At 59.4% G+C, this 17,487-nt stretch overlaps 1 protein-coding gene across 1 annotated transcript in view; it reads left to right on the top strand.

Annotated features, from left to right (window-relative positions):
• The window catches only part of TAF4 (TATA-box binding protein associated factor 4), a 62,723-nt gene that overhangs the window by 23,785 nt on the left and 21,451 nt on the right, over positions 1 to 17,487 (top strand). Inside the window, exons 3-5 of the mRNA XM_066384308.1 lie at positions 12,937 to 13,103; positions 15,008 to 15,127; positions 17,041 to 17,160. Of these exons, the coding sequence (XP_066240405.1) occupies positions 12,937 to 13,103; positions 15,008 to 15,127; positions 17,041 to 17,160 (407 nt within the window). The remainder of the gene's footprint in view (positions 1 to 12,936; positions 13,104 to 15,007; positions 15,128 to 17,040; positions 17,161 to 17,487) is intronic.

The following is a 17,487-nucleotide window of genomic DNA, read 5'->3' as shown; positions in this document are numbered from 1 at the left end:
TGGGGTCTGAGCGCAGGCGTCCGGGAAGTGCATGACAGACGCACACGTGAGCCAGGCGGTTCTGATTCGGTGTCTAGCGTGGTAGGTTTCTCCGTAAAGGCTTTGACCTGGTGTTCACGCCGCTCCCTTGTGCAGAAAGCCTTGGATCCTGACAGCAGGAAGTGTGCACTTACCTGGCTGTGCTCACGTGTGCTTGGTTACAGCTCAGTGCGAGCTTTCTTTGCAGTTTGTGTGTTCACAGCCATTGAAATCATTCTGTGTTACCAATTTGATATAGTTTATTTTTGTTTTAGCTTGTTTTCAACTTCAGGTCTTTTTTTTTTAAAGGTGAAGGGATTAAACAAAAGTAAAAAAACCAGACACGGACAACTTGTGATTGCCGGAGGGAAAGGGGGGGGGGTGAGGGGTCAGTGGTGAGGGAAAGGGGGTGGGGGGGTCAATGGTGAGGGAAAGGGGGTGGGGAGGTGGGGGGTGAGGGGTCAGTGGTGAGGAAAAGGGGGTGGGGGGGTCAATGGTGAGGGAAAGGGGGTGGGGAGGGGGGGTGAGGGGTCAGTGGGGAGGGGAGGAGACCTGGTGTGGGGTGGGGAGCACACAGTGCTGCATACAGATGACGGGTTACGGAATTCCATACCTGAGACCTGTATCATTTTATTAACCAGCGTCACCCCAAAACGTTCAGTGAAGATTAAAAATAGCGATTTCACGTGTTGAACCTGTGAAGCGTTTCCGGGTGCAGTTTTCTGAGTGCGGCTTTGTCTCTTCCCTCCCCTCGGGGCACCTTTCCAGCTGCTATTTCCCGGGTTTCTGGGCCACTGCTTCCGTGTTTGCTGTGGAGGGAGCAGGTGCAGACACACGCAGTGCTCTGCTCCTCAGCAGCACTGGCCCGGGCACCCCGTGCACCTCGGAGTTCTACCCGAGGTCATCTTCTGGTGGCACTCGCTCAGGACAGCATCCACTGGCTCCTCTGAGAGCTCCCCACAGCGGAGACGTGACTTCTGGTGGTGGTGCTTTCCTGCGTGGCTCCAGCACGAGGCTGCAAAGTTTGGGAAGGATTGAGTCAGACATCTACCTCTGTGCACGGTGCCAGCGTGTGCTGGGTGCCACGCTGGGGGTGTGGGTGCACATGCCCTCCTGTGCCGGGCACACATGTGCCTGGTGCCACGCTGGGGGTGTGGGTGCACATGCCTTCCTGTGTCGGGCACACATGTGCCGGGTGCCACGCTGGGGGTGTGGGTGCACATGCCCTCCTGTGCCGGGCACACATGTGCTGGGTGCCACGCTGGGGGTGTGGGTGCACATGCCTTCCTGTGTCGGGCACACATGTGCTGGGTGCCACGCTGGGGGTGTGGGTGCACATGCCCTCCTGTGCTGGGCACACATGTGCTGGGTGCCATGCTGGGGGTGTGGGTGCACATGCCCTCCTGTGCTGGGTGCACATGCCCTCCTGTGTCGGGCACACATGTGCTGGGTGCCACGCTGGGGGTGTGGGTGCACATGCCCTCCTGTGCCGGGCTCACATGTGCTGGGTGCCACGCTGGGGGTGTGGGTGCACATGCCTTCCTGTGCCGGGCACACATGTGCTGGGTGCCACGCTGGGGGTGTGGGTGCACATGCCTTCCTGTGCCGGGCACACATGTACTGGGTGCCACGCTGGGGGTGTGTGTGCACATGCCCTCCTGTGCTGGGTGCACATGCCCTCCTGTGCCGGGCACACATGTGCTGGGTGCCACGCTGGGAGTGGGTGCCCATGCCCTCCTGTGTTGGGCACACATGTGCTGGGTGCCACGCTGGGTGTGGGTGCCCATGCCCTCCTGTGCTGGGCACACAGGTGCTGGGTGCCACGCTGGGGGTGTGGGTGCACATGCCCTCCTGTGCTGGGCACACATGTGCTGGGTGCCACGCTGGGGGTGTGGGTGCCCATGCCCTCCTGTGTCGGGCACATGTGCTGGGTGCCACGCTGGGGGTGTGGGTGCACATGCCCTCCTGTGCTGGGCACACATGTGCTGGGTGCCACGCTGGGGGTGTGGGTGCACATGCCCTCCTGTGTCGGGCACATGTGCTGGGTGCCACGCTGGGGGTGTGGGTGCACATGCCCTCCTGTGCTGGGCACACATGTGCTGCGTGCTCGCTGGGGGTGTGGGTGCGCATGCCCTCCTGTGCCGGGCACACATGTGCTGGGTGCCACGCTGGGGGTGGGTGCCCTTCCTATGGCTCTGAAGGCTGGTGCAGCTCCTGCCCAGTCAGCTTCCGAGGTGATGTGGGAACCAGGTCCATGGCATCCGAGGGTGTTGGGGGCTCCCTTGTAAACTGTAGGTCAGCACGTCCACCTTTTTGGCAGTCATACTTACACTCAACGATGTGTACAGGTTGCGATCCTCCCGGTTGAGTTTTGAGAAGTGTGTCTCCCTACCGTCACCATCAGGTTTGGGCGGTCCTCTCCCTGGGAGGCCCCATGTGACCCTGACTGGCAGTGCTCCGGCCGCAGACCTCGTTGCCTCTGCCCAGCAGTTTGGTTTCGTCTTTCCAGCCGCAGGTCCCCTCGCCCCCATCCGCCAGCGTGTGCGTGTCCCTCCCTGGAACGGGGCACGGTCCACACCCAGCTGCACTCACCCTTCTCAGAATAGCGAGCACATGAACTGTGGGCCTTCCCACAGGGAGACGCAGAGCCCCAGGGATCCTCCCGCCTGCGAAGTGGTCTCCACCCTCACCCGCACCTGCTGGCCGCCCCCACGGGGCTCCACCCTCGCCCGCACCTGCTGGCCGCCCCCACGGGGCTCCACCCTCCCCCTCACCCGCACCTGCTGGCTGCCCCCACGGGGCTCCGCCCTCACCCGCACCTGCTGGCCGCCCCCACGGGGCTCCGCCCTCCCCCTCACCCGCACCTGCTGGCCGCCCCCACGGGGCTCCACCCGCACCCGCACCTGCTGGCCGCCCCCACTGGGCTCCGCCCTCACCCGCACCTGCTGGCCGCCCCCACTGGGCTCCGCCCTCACCCGCACCTGCTGGCCGCCCCCACGGGGCTCCGCCCGCACCCGCACCTGCTGGCCGCCCCCACTGGGCTCCGCCCTCACCCGCACCTGCTGGCCGCCCCCACTGGGCTCCGCCCTCACCCGCACCTGCTGGCCGCCCCCACGGGGCTCCGCCCTCACCCGCACCTGCTGGCCGCCCCCACGGGGCTGTGCCCCCTCTGGGGTTTTGTGCAAGTGGAACTGTCCCGAGTGTCTGGCTTCTTGCACCGAGCAGGGTTGCGGGGTCTGAGTTCTGCCCTCTCAGCAGGGAGTGGAGTTTCTGCTGCGGTGGCCTGCCCTGGTCCATCCAGTGACCAGCTGCATCTCTCCAGCTCTGACGAGTGTGGAACGCTTCTGAGAAACGTCCCCATGCCTCTTGTGGGGACATCAGTTTTGACTGCTTTTGGGTAGCCCCCCAGGAGTGGGATTGTCCTAAATGGGAAGTGAAAATTTCCCTTTGTAATCTGTCGACCGTTCAGAGTCGCTGGACTCTTCCCATCAGCGTGCGCGATAGCTGTTCCAAACCCTCGCCTGTGGTCCTGACGGTCAGTCTTGAGTTTTAGCCATTTCGTGGATGTATTGCTAGCTAGCCCATTGAGGTCTTAATTTGCGTTACTTCAGTGACTGATGATGAGTATCTTTTCATGTGCTTACTTGCATTTGCATATCTTTTGTGAAATGGTCTATTCAAATCTTCTGCCTCTTTTTAATTGGGCTGTTTGTTTTCTTGTTATTGATTTGGTAAGAGTTTTAAAAATGTATTCTAGCTACAAGTCCTTTATCAGATACGGTTGTTTTATAAATATTTTCTCTTGGCCTGTGGCCTTTCGTTCACCCCACAGTGCATTTCAGAGAGTGTTAATAACTTTCTTGCTTCAGGGTTCATGCTGTGTCTCGTCAAAGAAAATTTTGCCTAACCCCAGGCACAAGCCCCCCCCTTTTCTTCTAGAATTTTTATGGTTTTAGCACTCACTCAATTCAGTTTGAGTTAATTTTGGAATAGTAAGGTACAGAGTTGAGATTTATTTTTATTCCCTATAGATTATCCAGTTGTTCTAGCTCTGTTTGTTGAAAAGATCTTCCTGACTCTGTTGACTTCTGCCATGTTCATTGAAAATCAGTGTACCCTGTGTGTGTGTACTGTGTGTGTGTGTGTGTGTGTATACTATGTCCTGTTCCCGGGGGGGCAGAACAGTCCTTGATCAGTGTAGTTCACCAGAAGGCCTGGAATTAGACTGGACCCTTTCTACACTCTTCTTTTTCAGAAGTGTTTGGGGCTAGTTGGGTCCTTGTATTTCTATATAAGTTATAGAATCATCGCGTCAATTTCTACAAAAAAGTCTTTTGTTATCTTGCCTGGGGTCATGTTGAATCTGTAAGTCAGATTTATGATACTGACATCTTAACAATATTGAGGTTCTGGCCAGTTGGCTCAGTGATAGAGCGTCAGCCCAGTGTGTGGATGTCCCAGGTTTGATTCCTGGTCAGGGCACAGAGGAGAAGTGACCATCTGCTTCTCTATCCCTCCCCTTCTCTTTCTCTCTGTCTCTTTCCCTTCCACAGCCATGGCTTGAATGGTTTGAGCAAGTTGGCCCTGGGTGCTGAGGATGGCTCCATGGCCTTGCCTCAGGCGCTAAAATAGTTCAGTTGCTGAGTAATGGAGCAGTTGGCCCTAGACTGGCAGAGCATCACTTTGTAGGGGGCTTGGGTGGATCCCAGTTGGGGCACGTGTGGGAGTCTGTCTCTGCCTCCCCTTCTCTCATGTAATTAAAAGAAAAAGGCAAGCAAACAAACAATATTGAATTTTTTGTTCCATGAACATGGTACACTTCTCCATTGATTTAAGTGTCTCAGAGTTCTTGCAGTATTGTTTTCTAGTTTTCAGTGTTTGTCTCTAACTTGTTATGTGAAAACAGTTATATTTTTGTTACATAAATGATATTTCTATTTATTTTTTTAAAAGTATATTTGTAACCATAAAGCAGGGGTAGTCAACCTTTTTATACCTACCGCCCACTTTTTATCTCTGTTAATAGTAAAATTTTCTAACCGCCCACTGGTTCCACAGTGATGGTGATTTATAAAGTAGGGAAGTAACTTTATAAAATTTATAAAGCAGAGTTACAGCAAGTTAAAGCATATAATAATAATTACCTGTGGTGGCGCAATGGATAAAGCGTCAACCTGGAATGCTGAGGTTGCCGGTTCAAAACCCTGGACTTGCCTGGTCAATGCACATATGGGAGTTGATGCTTCCTGCTCCTCCCCCCTTCTCGCTCTCTGTCTCTCTCTCCCCTCTCTATAATGAATAAATAAAATCTTAAAAAAAATTAATAATTACTTACCAAGTACTTTATGTCGGATTTTCGCTAAGTTTGGCAGAATAAATCTTTTTAAAACAACTTTCTATAGTTAAATCTATCTTTTTATTTATACTTTGGTTGTCTGCTACCACCCACCATGAAAGCTGGAGTGCCCACTAGGGGGCGGTAGGGAGCAGGTTGACCAGCGCTAGGGGGCGATAGGGAACAGGTTGACCAGCACTGCCATAAAGCAATTAGGATGGCAAGGGTTATTCTGTGTGGAAATCACCAGCACTTTAAAAAAATATATTTTAAAGACGATTCATTTCAGAGGGGGGGGGAGGAGCAGGAAGCATCAACTCCCATATGTGCTCTGACCAGGCAAGCCCAGGGTTTTGAACTGGTGACCTCAGCATTCCAGGTTTACCCTTTATCCACTGCGCCACCACAGGTCAGGCATTAAGGTGTTTTTAAACATTGCAATTTTGTTATTTGTTAACATTCGAAACACAGTAGCTCTTTAGGTGTTGACCTTGGATGTTGCCTTGCTGAACCCACCCAGTAGTTACTGTAGCTGTTCTGAGGGCGGCAGGGTTTTCTGTGAAGACGAGGGTAGCGTCTCCACCACCGCACCTCACCACTCCCGACCTGCGTACCCCGCCTGTGCCTGCCGCACGCACTGCGCCAGCCAGCCGGAGCGCCGGCACGTGGAGTGGGAGCCGTGGGGAGGTGCGCGGGCCTCCTGCCCCACCTGGGGGCCGCCAGGTCTTCCTGTCCCTGTCGGATGGTGGCTCTGGGCTGTCTGGCCAGAGATGCCCTTTGTTAGCGAGGTCCAGGGGTGCCCTTCTCTTGCTGGTTGGTGGTGATTTCTGTCACGGGGGACCTGTGATCTTGTCACATGCCGTTCTTCCTGTGCTGGTGCTCATGTGGTTTCCTCGTAGTCCGATAGGTGAGTTTTCAGAAACTGAGCTCTAGACCTGCCCATCGAAAATGTTGGCCTGTACAGAAGGGTGTGATGTCAGCAAAGCCCTCCTCCCACCCTCACTTCCGTTCTCTGGTGGGGCCTGTGTGTGTGCGTCTGTGTGCACGTTAGTGAGGCTCGTAAACACAGCACCCAGGCAGGACCCGGGACGTGCTGCTCTGAACCGCTGTGGCCCCCGGTCTCATCAAGACCGAGTGTCGTCTGTGAATGAGGAGACGAAGAAGGGATGTCCGTCCTCACTCTCAAGCTGTCCTCACCTTTGACTCCTTCCCTGGGGTGTGTGTGGGGGGCGGGGCCCCCAACTGAAGGTCAAAGGAAGGGGGGGGAGGGTGCATTTCTTGTTTGTTGTGTTTTGCTGTAATCAGCAATTTGTGATCTCTCTCCTGATCTCTGGCATTCGACAGCCCAGGTGGCACAGACGATCCTCATGGGCACAGTGGACAGGCTGACAAGAACCTCTTGTTTTGTTTAACTTGGCTGTTGGCCTCACTTACCCTGGTTGGTTGTGTTTGTCGCTGGCCTGAGGGGTGTGGTTTTAAATAATTTTCTCTCCTCTGAACATCAGATAAAAAGAGGTGTGCTGGTGACTGACTCGGGCACTGTTCTGTGAAGATGGCCTGCCCAGGCCTCCCGGGGCAATACTGGGGTGTGTGCCCCCAGGGGAGGCTCTCCAGCCCACGCCTACGGAGCCAGGGCCCCTGGAGGGCGATGGTCATGAAAGGTTGTCATGCCCCCTGCTGGGAGGGGAGAGTTTATCACCAGTGTTATCACAGGACGGGAAAGTCATGTTAACTTTGGGGTTAAGTTATTATGGGTCTCCTTATACCTAAGGCACGTCTAAGTCCGTGTTAGACTTCTATGTGAAGAGGCCACGTGTGCACTTTTCTGGTGACGTGCCACCTGGGGCGTCAGTGCCGTTGACTGCATCTGCACTGAGGGGCACACAGGCCACTGTCCTCTAGCTCTTGGCGGTGTGGGCGTGTTCGCTGAGGGTCCTCACCATAACCCTGCTCACTGCCTGCTTGGCGTCCGTGCGCCCTGTCACCTCCCGGGTGTCTTGTCTTGTCCTCTGCCTGGCCAGCTGCACACGCCCACGGCGTATTCACGCGACCCGCAGTGCTGTGTCCTCCCCACTGTAGACCCTGGCGGCCGGGACTGAATGCCCAAGAACGTGTGGGTCTGTGGACGCGAGGCCCTGGGGTACGTTGATAGCAGGGGTCCCATCGCCACGGGCTCATCCCCAAGCTCCAGTGTAAGGCAGGGAGCTGGGACGGCACCTGTTCACATGCCTGTGCCTCTCCGCCCCCCACCCCGCCAACCGAGGTCATTCATACCCCTCGGCTCTGCGTCTCTCGAGAGCAAAGTGTGCCCCGACTCCGGTTTTTATTTTGACAAAATTTCAACTTTGTAGAAAGACATCCCGTGGACAGCTCTGCCCTCTCCCAAGTCACCTGTCGTGACCACTTTATCAGAGCTGTTTGGTCTGCAGCTGACACGGGGTTGGTGTGTGCAGGTGACAGCCTGTGCCTCTGTGTGCTGTGGGGAAGGGCATCTGGGGTGCCGGGAGCTTTGGGGCTCCGTTCAGAACAGCTCTGCTTCCAGCAGCAGCTGACATACACACTCACCCACTTACACATACAGTCACACAGTTACACACACACAACTTGTGTAGTAGTGCACGCTGACACGTGCAGGCAGGACGCTCCGGGGTGGCCAGGGTGGATTCTCCTCCGCGTTTTCCACGGGGCCTGGTGGTCTCTGCCCTGGTCCCTCTTCCGGCGTCTTCAGTGTCAGGGTCAGGGTTCGAGGACAGCTTCCTTCTGCACACGTGTAATTGTGCACATGTGTGATTGCCTTTGTGCTGTGGTCTTTGCAGGTTCTCTGCTGTCTGACAGCACTCGGGACCCTTGTGGGGGTGAGTGGGTGGCTGGGGTCTGTTCCCTGCTCCTGCCATTATGGCCTGAGCCATTTTTGCGGGTGACGTGCTCTCCCAGGGTGGGAGGAGCCCCTGAGCCGTGTGTGAGAACAGCGCGTGTGGGGCCGTGGGGGGCCAGCTGTGCTGAAGTGCATACCCAGCAGGACACTTCGGTGGAGGGCCCCCGGCGAGTGTGGAAGTGCCTGAGCACGTCTTCCTTCTGGACGCAGCGCAGGAGGCTGGTGTGAGGGGCAGAGACCGACAAGCTCCTGAGTCCACTCTGAACTCGGTGTGTCAGGGAGGGGAGGGTGCACTCAGTCCTCAAGACCTGGGGCCGTGGCCTCTCCGAGGGCTGCTGCTGGCTCTGCCTCCACGTAGGCGGATCAGCTGGGCCAGCCTCCCACACGAGCGGGCGGCTGTCAGGGCCGGCTCTGTCCGCTGGCAGCGTGGCCTTGCTGACTGCGGGCAGAGAGCTCATGCTGCACAGCACACTTCAGACCTGAGCTTTCCTTATGATGGAAACTAGAAACAGCCCAAATCCCACCAATAAAGGAATTACAAATACATTTTCGGTGAAATATTGTGTAGCCATCAAAAAACATTTTTTAAAAATTTTTTATTGATTTTTAGAGAAAGAGGGAGGGAAACACTGGCTTGTTCTACTCATTCATACACTCATTCATTCGTTGGTTGAGTCTTGTATGTGCCCTCTCTGGGGATCAAACCTGCAACCTCGATGTGTCATCGGGATGATGCTCTAACCACCGGAGCTGCCTGGCCAGGGCATCAAAAATTGTCTTTGAAGAATGTTGAATGACATGAAAATGCTTGTGATATAAGAAGTTTAAAGAGGAAAATACAAAACTGAACACGAACAAAACGACCTCAGTTCTTAAAGCCTGCAGGATGCACGTGGTGCAGACGCGTGTGGGGCAGAGTGGAGACAGGGACCTGGGCAGCCCTGGGACCCGACACCTGGGCTTCCACGGTGCACACACGTGTGGGGCAGAGTGGAGACAGGGACCTGGGCAGCCCCGGGACCCGACACCTGGACTTCCACAGTGCACACGTGTGGGGCAGAGTGGAGACAGGGACCTGGGAAGCCCCGGGACCCGACGCCTGGGCTTCCACAGTGCACACGCGTGTGGGGCAGAGTGGAGACAGGGACCTGGGCAGCCCCGGGGCCCGGCGCCTGGACTTCCACGGTGCACACGCGTGTGGGGCAGAGTGGAGACAGGGACCTGGGAAGCCCCGGGACCTGGCGCCTGGACTTCCACGGTGCACACGCGTGTGGGGCAGAGTGGAGACAGGGACCTGGGCAGCCCCGGGACCCGGCGCCTGGACTTCCACGGTGCACACGCGTGGGGCAGAGTGGAGACAGGGACCTGGGCAGCCCTGGGACCCGATGCCTGGACTTCCACGGTGCACACGCGTGGGGCAGAGTGGAGACAGGGACCTGGGCAGCCCCGGGACCCGATGCCTGGACTTCCAGGAGGCTCCGTTCTCCTCGTGTCCCAAGCTTTCTGTCGTGAACTGAGAGGAAACTAAGCTGTGTTCTGTCCGCTCGCTCAGGTGGGTCACAGCGACCGCTGTGTGGGCTGGCAGGCTCTGGTCTCGGGGCCCGAGGGCAGAGGAGGGGGACGGGGACAGTGGCCTGTGGGCTGAGGGCGCCCAGTGCCTGGGGCGTCGGGAGGGTGCCCCCAGGCGGAGTGGGAGGCAGAGCCCTGGGGTGTGGTTCTGGCCATCCGTTACTTGCCTTTGGGAGTCGACCATGTTGGTGGGAAGGTGACCTTGAAGGGTCTGTCAGGTGCGACCTTTTCCTAACCTGGTTTAAAGGCCTGTGGTGCAGCCTTCCCTGGTCACTGCTGAGATGAAGCCACCAGAGGGTGTGTGGTGTGGGGAGGCACGTATCCGCCGGCCTTGGCGGCCTGTGAGGGGCAGTGGACTGCAGAGTCCCTTCCCTGATGGAGTTAGGAGGGACAAACATTCCCAGGAGGGGGCGCTGCCTGCAAGTGCAAGTTATTCTTCACAACATTTTATCCAAAATTCTTCAGTCACATTTTGAGACAAAGTTGCGTCTCTTTGCTTTTGCATGAATAGATACTGTATAGTTATGTGTCTTTTCGAAATGAGTGATTATAACCAGTTTACAAGATCCAGAACTCTGATACTGTCATTAAAGCAAGGCGTCTGATGCTGCTGTTGGTGTTCTGTGCTCCCTGGGCCACCATGTGTGTCTGACTCTTGTCCTGATTGTGATACATTGTAACCAGGGAGGGCAGAGGAAAGCACATCCCCAGTGCAGCTCCAGCCTGCCCACCCCTGTGCAGACAAACTTCCCTTCCATGTGTGTGCGCGTGTGTGTGCACGTGTGTGTGCGCGTGTGTGTGCGTGTGTGTGCGTGCATGTGCGCGTGTGTGTGCGTGTGTGTGCGTGCATGTGCGCGTGTGTGTGTCGGCTGCGTTTGTCTTTGCGTTGGGGCTGGCGCAGTCATCTCTCCTGCTCGCTTATGTACCCGCTCGGGGCTCGGGGATACTTCTGATGCCTGAGAGGCTAAGCGCCTGCGTCAAGTCACGTGGTCACTCTGGCGGGACCTGTGATTTCCCCAACTTCTGTTCTGACCACAGGCGAGTTGTGAACAGCATCTGTGCTCTTTTGCTTCAGTAGTATCCTAACCGCTCTGCAGTCCCACGAATACTTAGCTTTCTGTGGGTGTAGCTTTTAGGCAGCACGGCGTCTGGTAGTTAGCGTGTATACAGTGGGGTGCCCTGTTCGCCGGGTGATGTGGAGGTGGGAAGTGGAGGTACTGCAGCCTCATTCGGCCCTTGTCCTGCTGGCGTGGCTCTTGGCGTCCAGAGTTCTGACTAGGAAGGAGCAGGGGTCCCGCGTGGACGGACGAGGGAGAGCCATGAATGGATGTGGCTGGAGCGGGCGGCGTGGGCTGCGACCAGGCTTGCTCTTTGGGGTCTGCAGCGCAGCATGGGCCGCGGTGGGGGCTGTGCCGTCCCCCAGTGTCCACAGCCAGCGCTGGTGACTGCACGCCATCTCCAGCTGCCTCCGCGCCTGCCCCACACGCGCCTGGTGTGGGGATTTCAGCAGCCTCGTTTCTGGTTTGTGGAGATTTTGTAATTTACACGTGGTTTATTTTAAAAGGGATGTTAGCCTGACCTGTGGTGGCACAGTGGATAAAGCGTCGACCTGGAAATGCTGAGGTCGCCGGTTCGAAACCCTGGGCTTGCCTGGTCAAGGCACATATGGAAGTTGATGCTTCCAGTTCCTCCTCCCTTCTCTCTCTCTGTCTCTCCTCTCTCTCCCTCTCTGTCTCTCTCTCCTCTCTAAAAGTGAATAAATAAAATAAAAAAATTAAAAAGATAAGATGGTTAAGAAAATTTAATCATGATTTAATAATCAAAAAAAAAAAAGGGATGTTAATGGGCATAAATGGGATTCTTTTGGATCAAGAATTGTAGGTGTGAGCTGGGGAGGCTGTTTCTCCATGTGGAGCTGGGCGCAGAAGAGGCAGGACCAGAGCAACACAGGCCTTCCCAGACTCCTGTCTGGCTCTGGGGAGGGGGTGGCTGTGGCTTTTCTTTCCCGAGGGCAGCGTTTTCAGCTGGGCCCGAGGGGAGCACGGAGGCTTGGCCCGTGTGGGAGTGTGACGCCCCCTCCTGGGCCGGCTGGGCAGGGAGGTCTCACCGGAGGGGAGGGTGGACCCCGCCTGCAGCCCAGCCATGGACTCCCACGGGAATTAAGGCGGAGCGAGACCCTGTGCTCCCGTGGGCACTGCAGCTGTGCTGTGCTCGCACGCTAGGTTTTAGAGGTAAAATTGATGCAAGCGTGTGTGACTGGATTAGTGTTTATGTGATGTAGCTCAGGCCCGTGAGTGTGGGTGCTTCTCCCTGTCTGTGTGTGCTGCGGAGGCCCCTCCCCGTCCACACCCAGAGGGGCAGCGGCTGGAGGCAGGTCTGGGGGTTCACAGGACAGTGGCTGGAGTGCTCCAGGGTGTGGCTGGGGTTCACAGGACAGTGGCTGGAGTGCTCCAGGGTGTGGGTGCAGGTCTTGGGCAGAGCTGGTTCTGAGGCTCCCTCTGGGACCTGGGAACTCTTTCCTGCACCTGCTGCTTTGTGAGCTCTGGGCCAGCTGTGTGGCGGAGCGTGTGTGCCCGTGGGGACGCTGCCAGGCCTCTGGTGGCCCTGGGCCTGTCTTCCTCCTCTGGAGTGGGTGCGTGTCCTGCGGGCCAGCAGGGTGGCCGTGGGCCGCAGCGTGGCAGGCGGAGCGTCCTGCAGCGGGAAGGCTGGCTGCCCCTGGAACCCCGTGGGACAGAACCCGCGCGGTGCCCCCAGCGGGGAGGCTGGCTGCCCCTGGAACCCCGTGGGACAGAACCCGCGCGGTGCCCCCAGCGGGGAGGCTGGCTGCCCCTGGAACCCCGTGGGACAGAACCCGCGCGGTGCCCCCAGCGGGGAGGCTGGCTGCCCCTGGAACCCCGTGGGACAGAACCCGCGCGGTGCCCCCAGCGGGGAGGCTGGCTGCCCCTGGAACCCCGTGGGACAGAACCCGCGCGGTGCCCCCAGCGGGGAGGCTGGCTGCCCCTGGAACCCCGTGGGACAGAACCCGTGCGGTGCCCCATCCCGGGCACCGTCTGCAGCAGGTGTGTCAGGCACTGCGGGCCCTGTCTGTCCGCAGAGCCACGGCTTCTGGGGCTCTGATGCAGGTGTCCTTGATCCCTAGGCATGGTCCTCGTGCGCAGTGAGAACGGGCAGCTGTTAATGATCCCTCAGCAGGCCCTGGCCCAGATGCAGGCCCAGGCCCACGCCCAGGCCCAGCCTCAGACCGCCATGGCGCCCCGCCCTGCAACCCCCACAAGTGCCCCACCTGTCCAGATCTCCACTGTCCAGGTGAGTGTGTGCGCCTGCCCAGGGCTGTCTGGTGGGCGTCCTGCCCCATCATCGGGTGGCCGATGCCGGCGTCCAGGGCGGCCCTGCTTGGGTGGGCCATCTCTGAGCCCATGTGCAGTGGCCCTTGGCCCAGCCCACCCTTCTCTCTGTGACTGCACCATCCTGTGCCTCAGTCTCCTCTTCTGCACAGGGAGCCAGTGCTCACGCCACAGGGCGGCCCAGGGACCGAGCTAAGACCCGACGTGCTGAGAGGAGTGGATAGCGCGGACACTGAGTGTTTGCTGCTCATTTGGGGGCAGACAGAGCTGGACAGGCTGTGTCCTCACCCCACCCCCACACACAGGGACCGGGGCCTGTGTGGGGAGGACAGAATCTGATGCTGAAGCCGTGCGGCTTGTCCCCCAGGGTCCAGGCCCGGGCCACTGTCCGTGGTGTCTGCCTGTGCTGCCGTCATCCCCTGGGCCCAGCTGGGGGGCTGGCTAGTGACCGGAGCAGAGACTGGGGGGCTGGCTAGTGACCGGAGCAGAGACTGGGGGCTGGCTAGTGACCGGAGCAGAGACTGGGGGGCTGGCGAGTGACCGGAGCAGAGACTGGGGGGCTGGCGAGTGTCCGGAGCAGAGACTGGGGGGCTGGCGAGTGTCCGGAGCAGAGACTGGGGGGCTGGCGAGTGACCGGAGCAGAGACTGGGGGGCTGGCGAGTGACCGGAGCAGAGACTGGGGGGCTGGCGAGTGACCGGAGCAGAGACTGGGGGGCTGGCGAGTGTCCGGAGCAGAGACTGGGGGGCTGGCGAGTGACCGGAGCAGAGACTGGGGGGCTGGCGAGTGTCCAGAGCAGAGACTGGGGGGCTGGCGAGTGACCGGAGCAGAGACTGGGGCGCTGGCGAGTGTCCGGAGCAGAGACTGGGGGGCTGGCGAGTGTCCGGAGCAGAGACTGGGGGGCTGGCGAGTGACCGGAGCAGAGACTGGGGGGCTGGCGAGTGTCCGGAGCAGAGACTGGGGGGCTGGCTAGTGACCGGAGCAGAGACTGGGGGGCTGGCTAGTGTCCGGAGCAGAGACTGGGGGGCTGGCGAGTGTCCGGAGCAGAGACTGGGGGGCTGGCGAGTGACGGGAGCAGAGACTGGGGGTCAAACGCTCCCGTCTCCGTGGTTCCAGCTGCTCCCTGTGGCGGTGCCCTGCCCTGCGGGGGGACCCCGTTGCTGGCAGACTCAGTGCCCGTTCCTGAGTGTCAACCAGCTCCGTGTCCCAGACTGTTCGGTTCAGTGTGAGCAGACGTGAGGGTCCTTGGCTCACAGCTGTTGGCTGTGCGTGTCTTCGTCTGACCGTCAGCATTTGCTGCCATTCTCCTTTCAAGTCAGTGTTACTGTCACCTTGCTCAGGACTAGAGCTGTCTTCCCGTCGGGGCTCAAGTGTCTGTGGGCCACCTGGACCACTGTCTCCTTTCTTCCTTGCTCCACAGCCCTGTGGCCAGTCCTCAGAAACAGGGACAGGTGCTCTTACTGCCTTTGTTACTTTCAGTGCTTGTGAACAAGGTCACAGGAAGTCCTCAGGGGACCCAGTTCCCAGACACATGGGTTCTTTAAGGACCACGCCAGTAGGTTTGATAAGGAGGTCTGTGGCGTTGTCATCCTGGACTGCGGATGCTGAGAGCTGCACGCTCACCTGGGTGGCACTGAGCTGGGTGGCTGGTGGGGACGTGAGGCAGGCGTCTGTGGACACTCAGCCCGGCCCTCTGTTCGGGGTCGGTGTGGGTGCTCGGGTGGGGAAGTCACTTGGGTGGCTGGTGGGGACGTGAGGCAGGCGTCTGTGGACACTCAGTCCCGCCCTCCGTTCGGGGGGTGTGGGTGCTCGGGTGGGGAGTCACTCGCACTGTGGCTCCTTTCAGATGGGTGTTGCTTGTTTTCCAGGCACCTGGGACCCCTATTATTGCCCGGCAGGTGACCCCGACGACCATAATCAAGCAGGTGTCTCAGGCCCAGACGACGGTCCAGCCCACTGCTGCGCTGCAGCGTTCGCCCGGAGTGCAGGTGAGGCGCGGGGTCCTGGTCACGGGCTGGGCGCCCGCGTGGGTGTGGGCTGCGGAGCAGCGTCCTGGGAGGAGGGCGTCCCCTTGGACAGGGGTTTTCCTCTGACGAGCACACAGGTTGGGGCAGTGTCCTGCTCCTTAAGCCACACAGATGGGAGCACCAGCAGCATTGTTCACGCTTCCCAGTGTCCCAGAAGGCTGATTAAAGTGTTGCCTTGTGAGGCAGCTCTGAGGTGGGGAGGCCTGGTGCAGGCGTGAGCCCGGTGCCCATGAACGCACGGCTGTGGTCACACTGCTGCCGCCACATCCCCGGTCTCCTGTGCGCGTGGCTCTCACAGCAGCGGGCTGCTGTGCTCAGCCTCCAGCCGCCCGGCCCAGGAGAGGCCGTGTCCGGCCAGGCCGGCGCCCCCGGCACAGTGGAGGAGAGCCGGGCGGGGCAGCAGAGGCCGGGGCTCGAGCTGAGGTGCAGGATGGGCGAGTGCGCGAAGCGAGTGCAGGTTTCACCGGGCGTCTGCGTGGACCAGGGCTGTGCATGCTCGCGTTTCTGATCTGAGTGCCCAGGGGCTGGGGCGTGCTGGGAAGGAGGTCTGCAGGGCCAGCCCAGGCTCTGTCCCTCTGCGTCCCGCCCGGCGTCCTTCTCCTTGGGGTCACCGGGGAGTCAGGGCTGTGCACACACGGGAAGGTGCACCCAGGTGCCAGAAGCTTCCGGGACGCGGGCGTCAGCCTCACGTTCAGTCTGCTCCGCATCCTGGCTGCCATGAGTGGCGTTTCTAGGGGCCAGTGAAGCACAGTCTGCCCTGCCCCGCTGCAGGGCGGGGGCCGTGGGTCTCCACGGCGACGGGAAGTGGTCAGCAGCAGGAGCAGGCGTCGGGACAGGTCTCTGAAGGAAACTCCGGGTGAGGCGCACTCTGCTGGCTCTCTGCTGCCCCCCGCTGCCCAGAGATGGCCGAGAGGAGTGCTCTTTGCATCTTCTCTGAGTGTGAGTTTGGTGTTTGCCGGTAACAAGGGTGACGAACGAAGCATGCTCCATATTCACGTGCAAGAAGACGAACTGTGAAGAAGCCCGTCGGCACCTGAGCCCCAGGCTTCCCCTGAAGCTAGTGTCCGAGCCTGGGCCACCGCCTACCCACGAGCCTGGTCGGGGCCACCCTGCAGGGTGGCCGCTTCACCTCTCTTGGACACCAGATGCCGAGCACCAGGGCCACCGCCCTGCCTCTGCTTTCAGACGTCGTAAGAAGGGAGCGTGGAAAACACTGGAGGCTGGACTGTAAATTGGAGGACCAGTTCAGAACGCCAGGAACTGCGTTGTGGGTGTGCTGCAGACCACCCTCAGGGGCCTGACCACGGCGGTGCGTCTGGCCGTCCATTCGTCCAGCAAGTAGCCCTCTTGACTGCCTCCCACCCATTCCTCCTGCTGCACAGAGCTCTTCCGTGCTGCCTCTCGGTGACACTGGCAGAGCAGGGAAAGGCCGGTCTGGCTGCGGAGGGGCCGGGGCCACCCCCCCACACCGCCCCCGCGGAGGGCTGACCGTGAGGACCTTGCCTCGTCACTGGGCCTTGTGCAGACCGGACGGTGGCCTTTGGCTCTAGTTTGTCTGTTTAGTTTTGCACTTTCTGAGGGTGGAGTCTGGCTTGCATACTGCAGGTAGTTTGTGCTGCTCGATGCCTGAGAGCCAGGCTCTTTCCAGCGATGGGCTTTGATTCTGTCAGTTTTTGCTGCAAGTTCAAAATCCTGTCTCTTGGGTGCCGAGGACCGCAGTGCGCGGGTGTGGCCTGCTGCCGTGTCCGCAGGTCCCAGGGTGCATGTCCCCAGCAGGCACGGCCAGCGGGGCCCCAGTGCTGCAGGGAGCCCCCTTCTCGGATGCGGGGCACTGCCCGTAGCCTCTGTTTACCTTGTGTTTTGGATTCTTGCAGCCTCAGCTTGTTCTGGGTGGCGCTGCCCAGACAGCTTCACTCGGGACGACGACGGCACTTCAGACAGGAACACCTCAGCGGACCGTCCCTGGGGCCAGCACCACCTCAACGGCTGCCACGGTGAGTGCTGCCTTGCGCCCTCAGGCCGACGGTGTGCGGGGGCTCCCATGGCGACGGGCTGGGCAGTGGCGGGGGCAGTCCCGCGTGGACGGTGTGAAGTCGGGGGTGCAGAACAGAAGAGCCGTCTGCTTCCCGCCCCCTCCGGTGGTTGCCCTGCGCGCTCCCTCCACTGCGGGCCACAGGCTACGACTCCTCCCTCTTTGCTGAGTATTTCCCGTCAGCGTTGTTCGCTGAGCACGCTCAGTCCCTTACTGTGCGTTTGGATAGGGGCGGCTTCCTTTTCGGTAAATGCGCTGTGGTGACCGTCTTAGGGATCATCTTCTGACC

Source organism: Saccopteryx leptura, chromosome 5 (assembly GCF_036850995.1).
Source record: "Saccopteryx leptura isolate mSacLep1 chromosome 5, mSacLep1_pri_phased_curated, whole genome shotgun sequence".
NCBI classification, from domain to species: Eukaryota; Metazoa; Chordata; class Mammalia; order Chiroptera; family Emballonuridae; genus Saccopteryx; species Saccopteryx leptura.
Note: the sequence above shows the minus strand (reverse complement) of the source record. Positions and strands in the feature narration are given on the sequence as shown.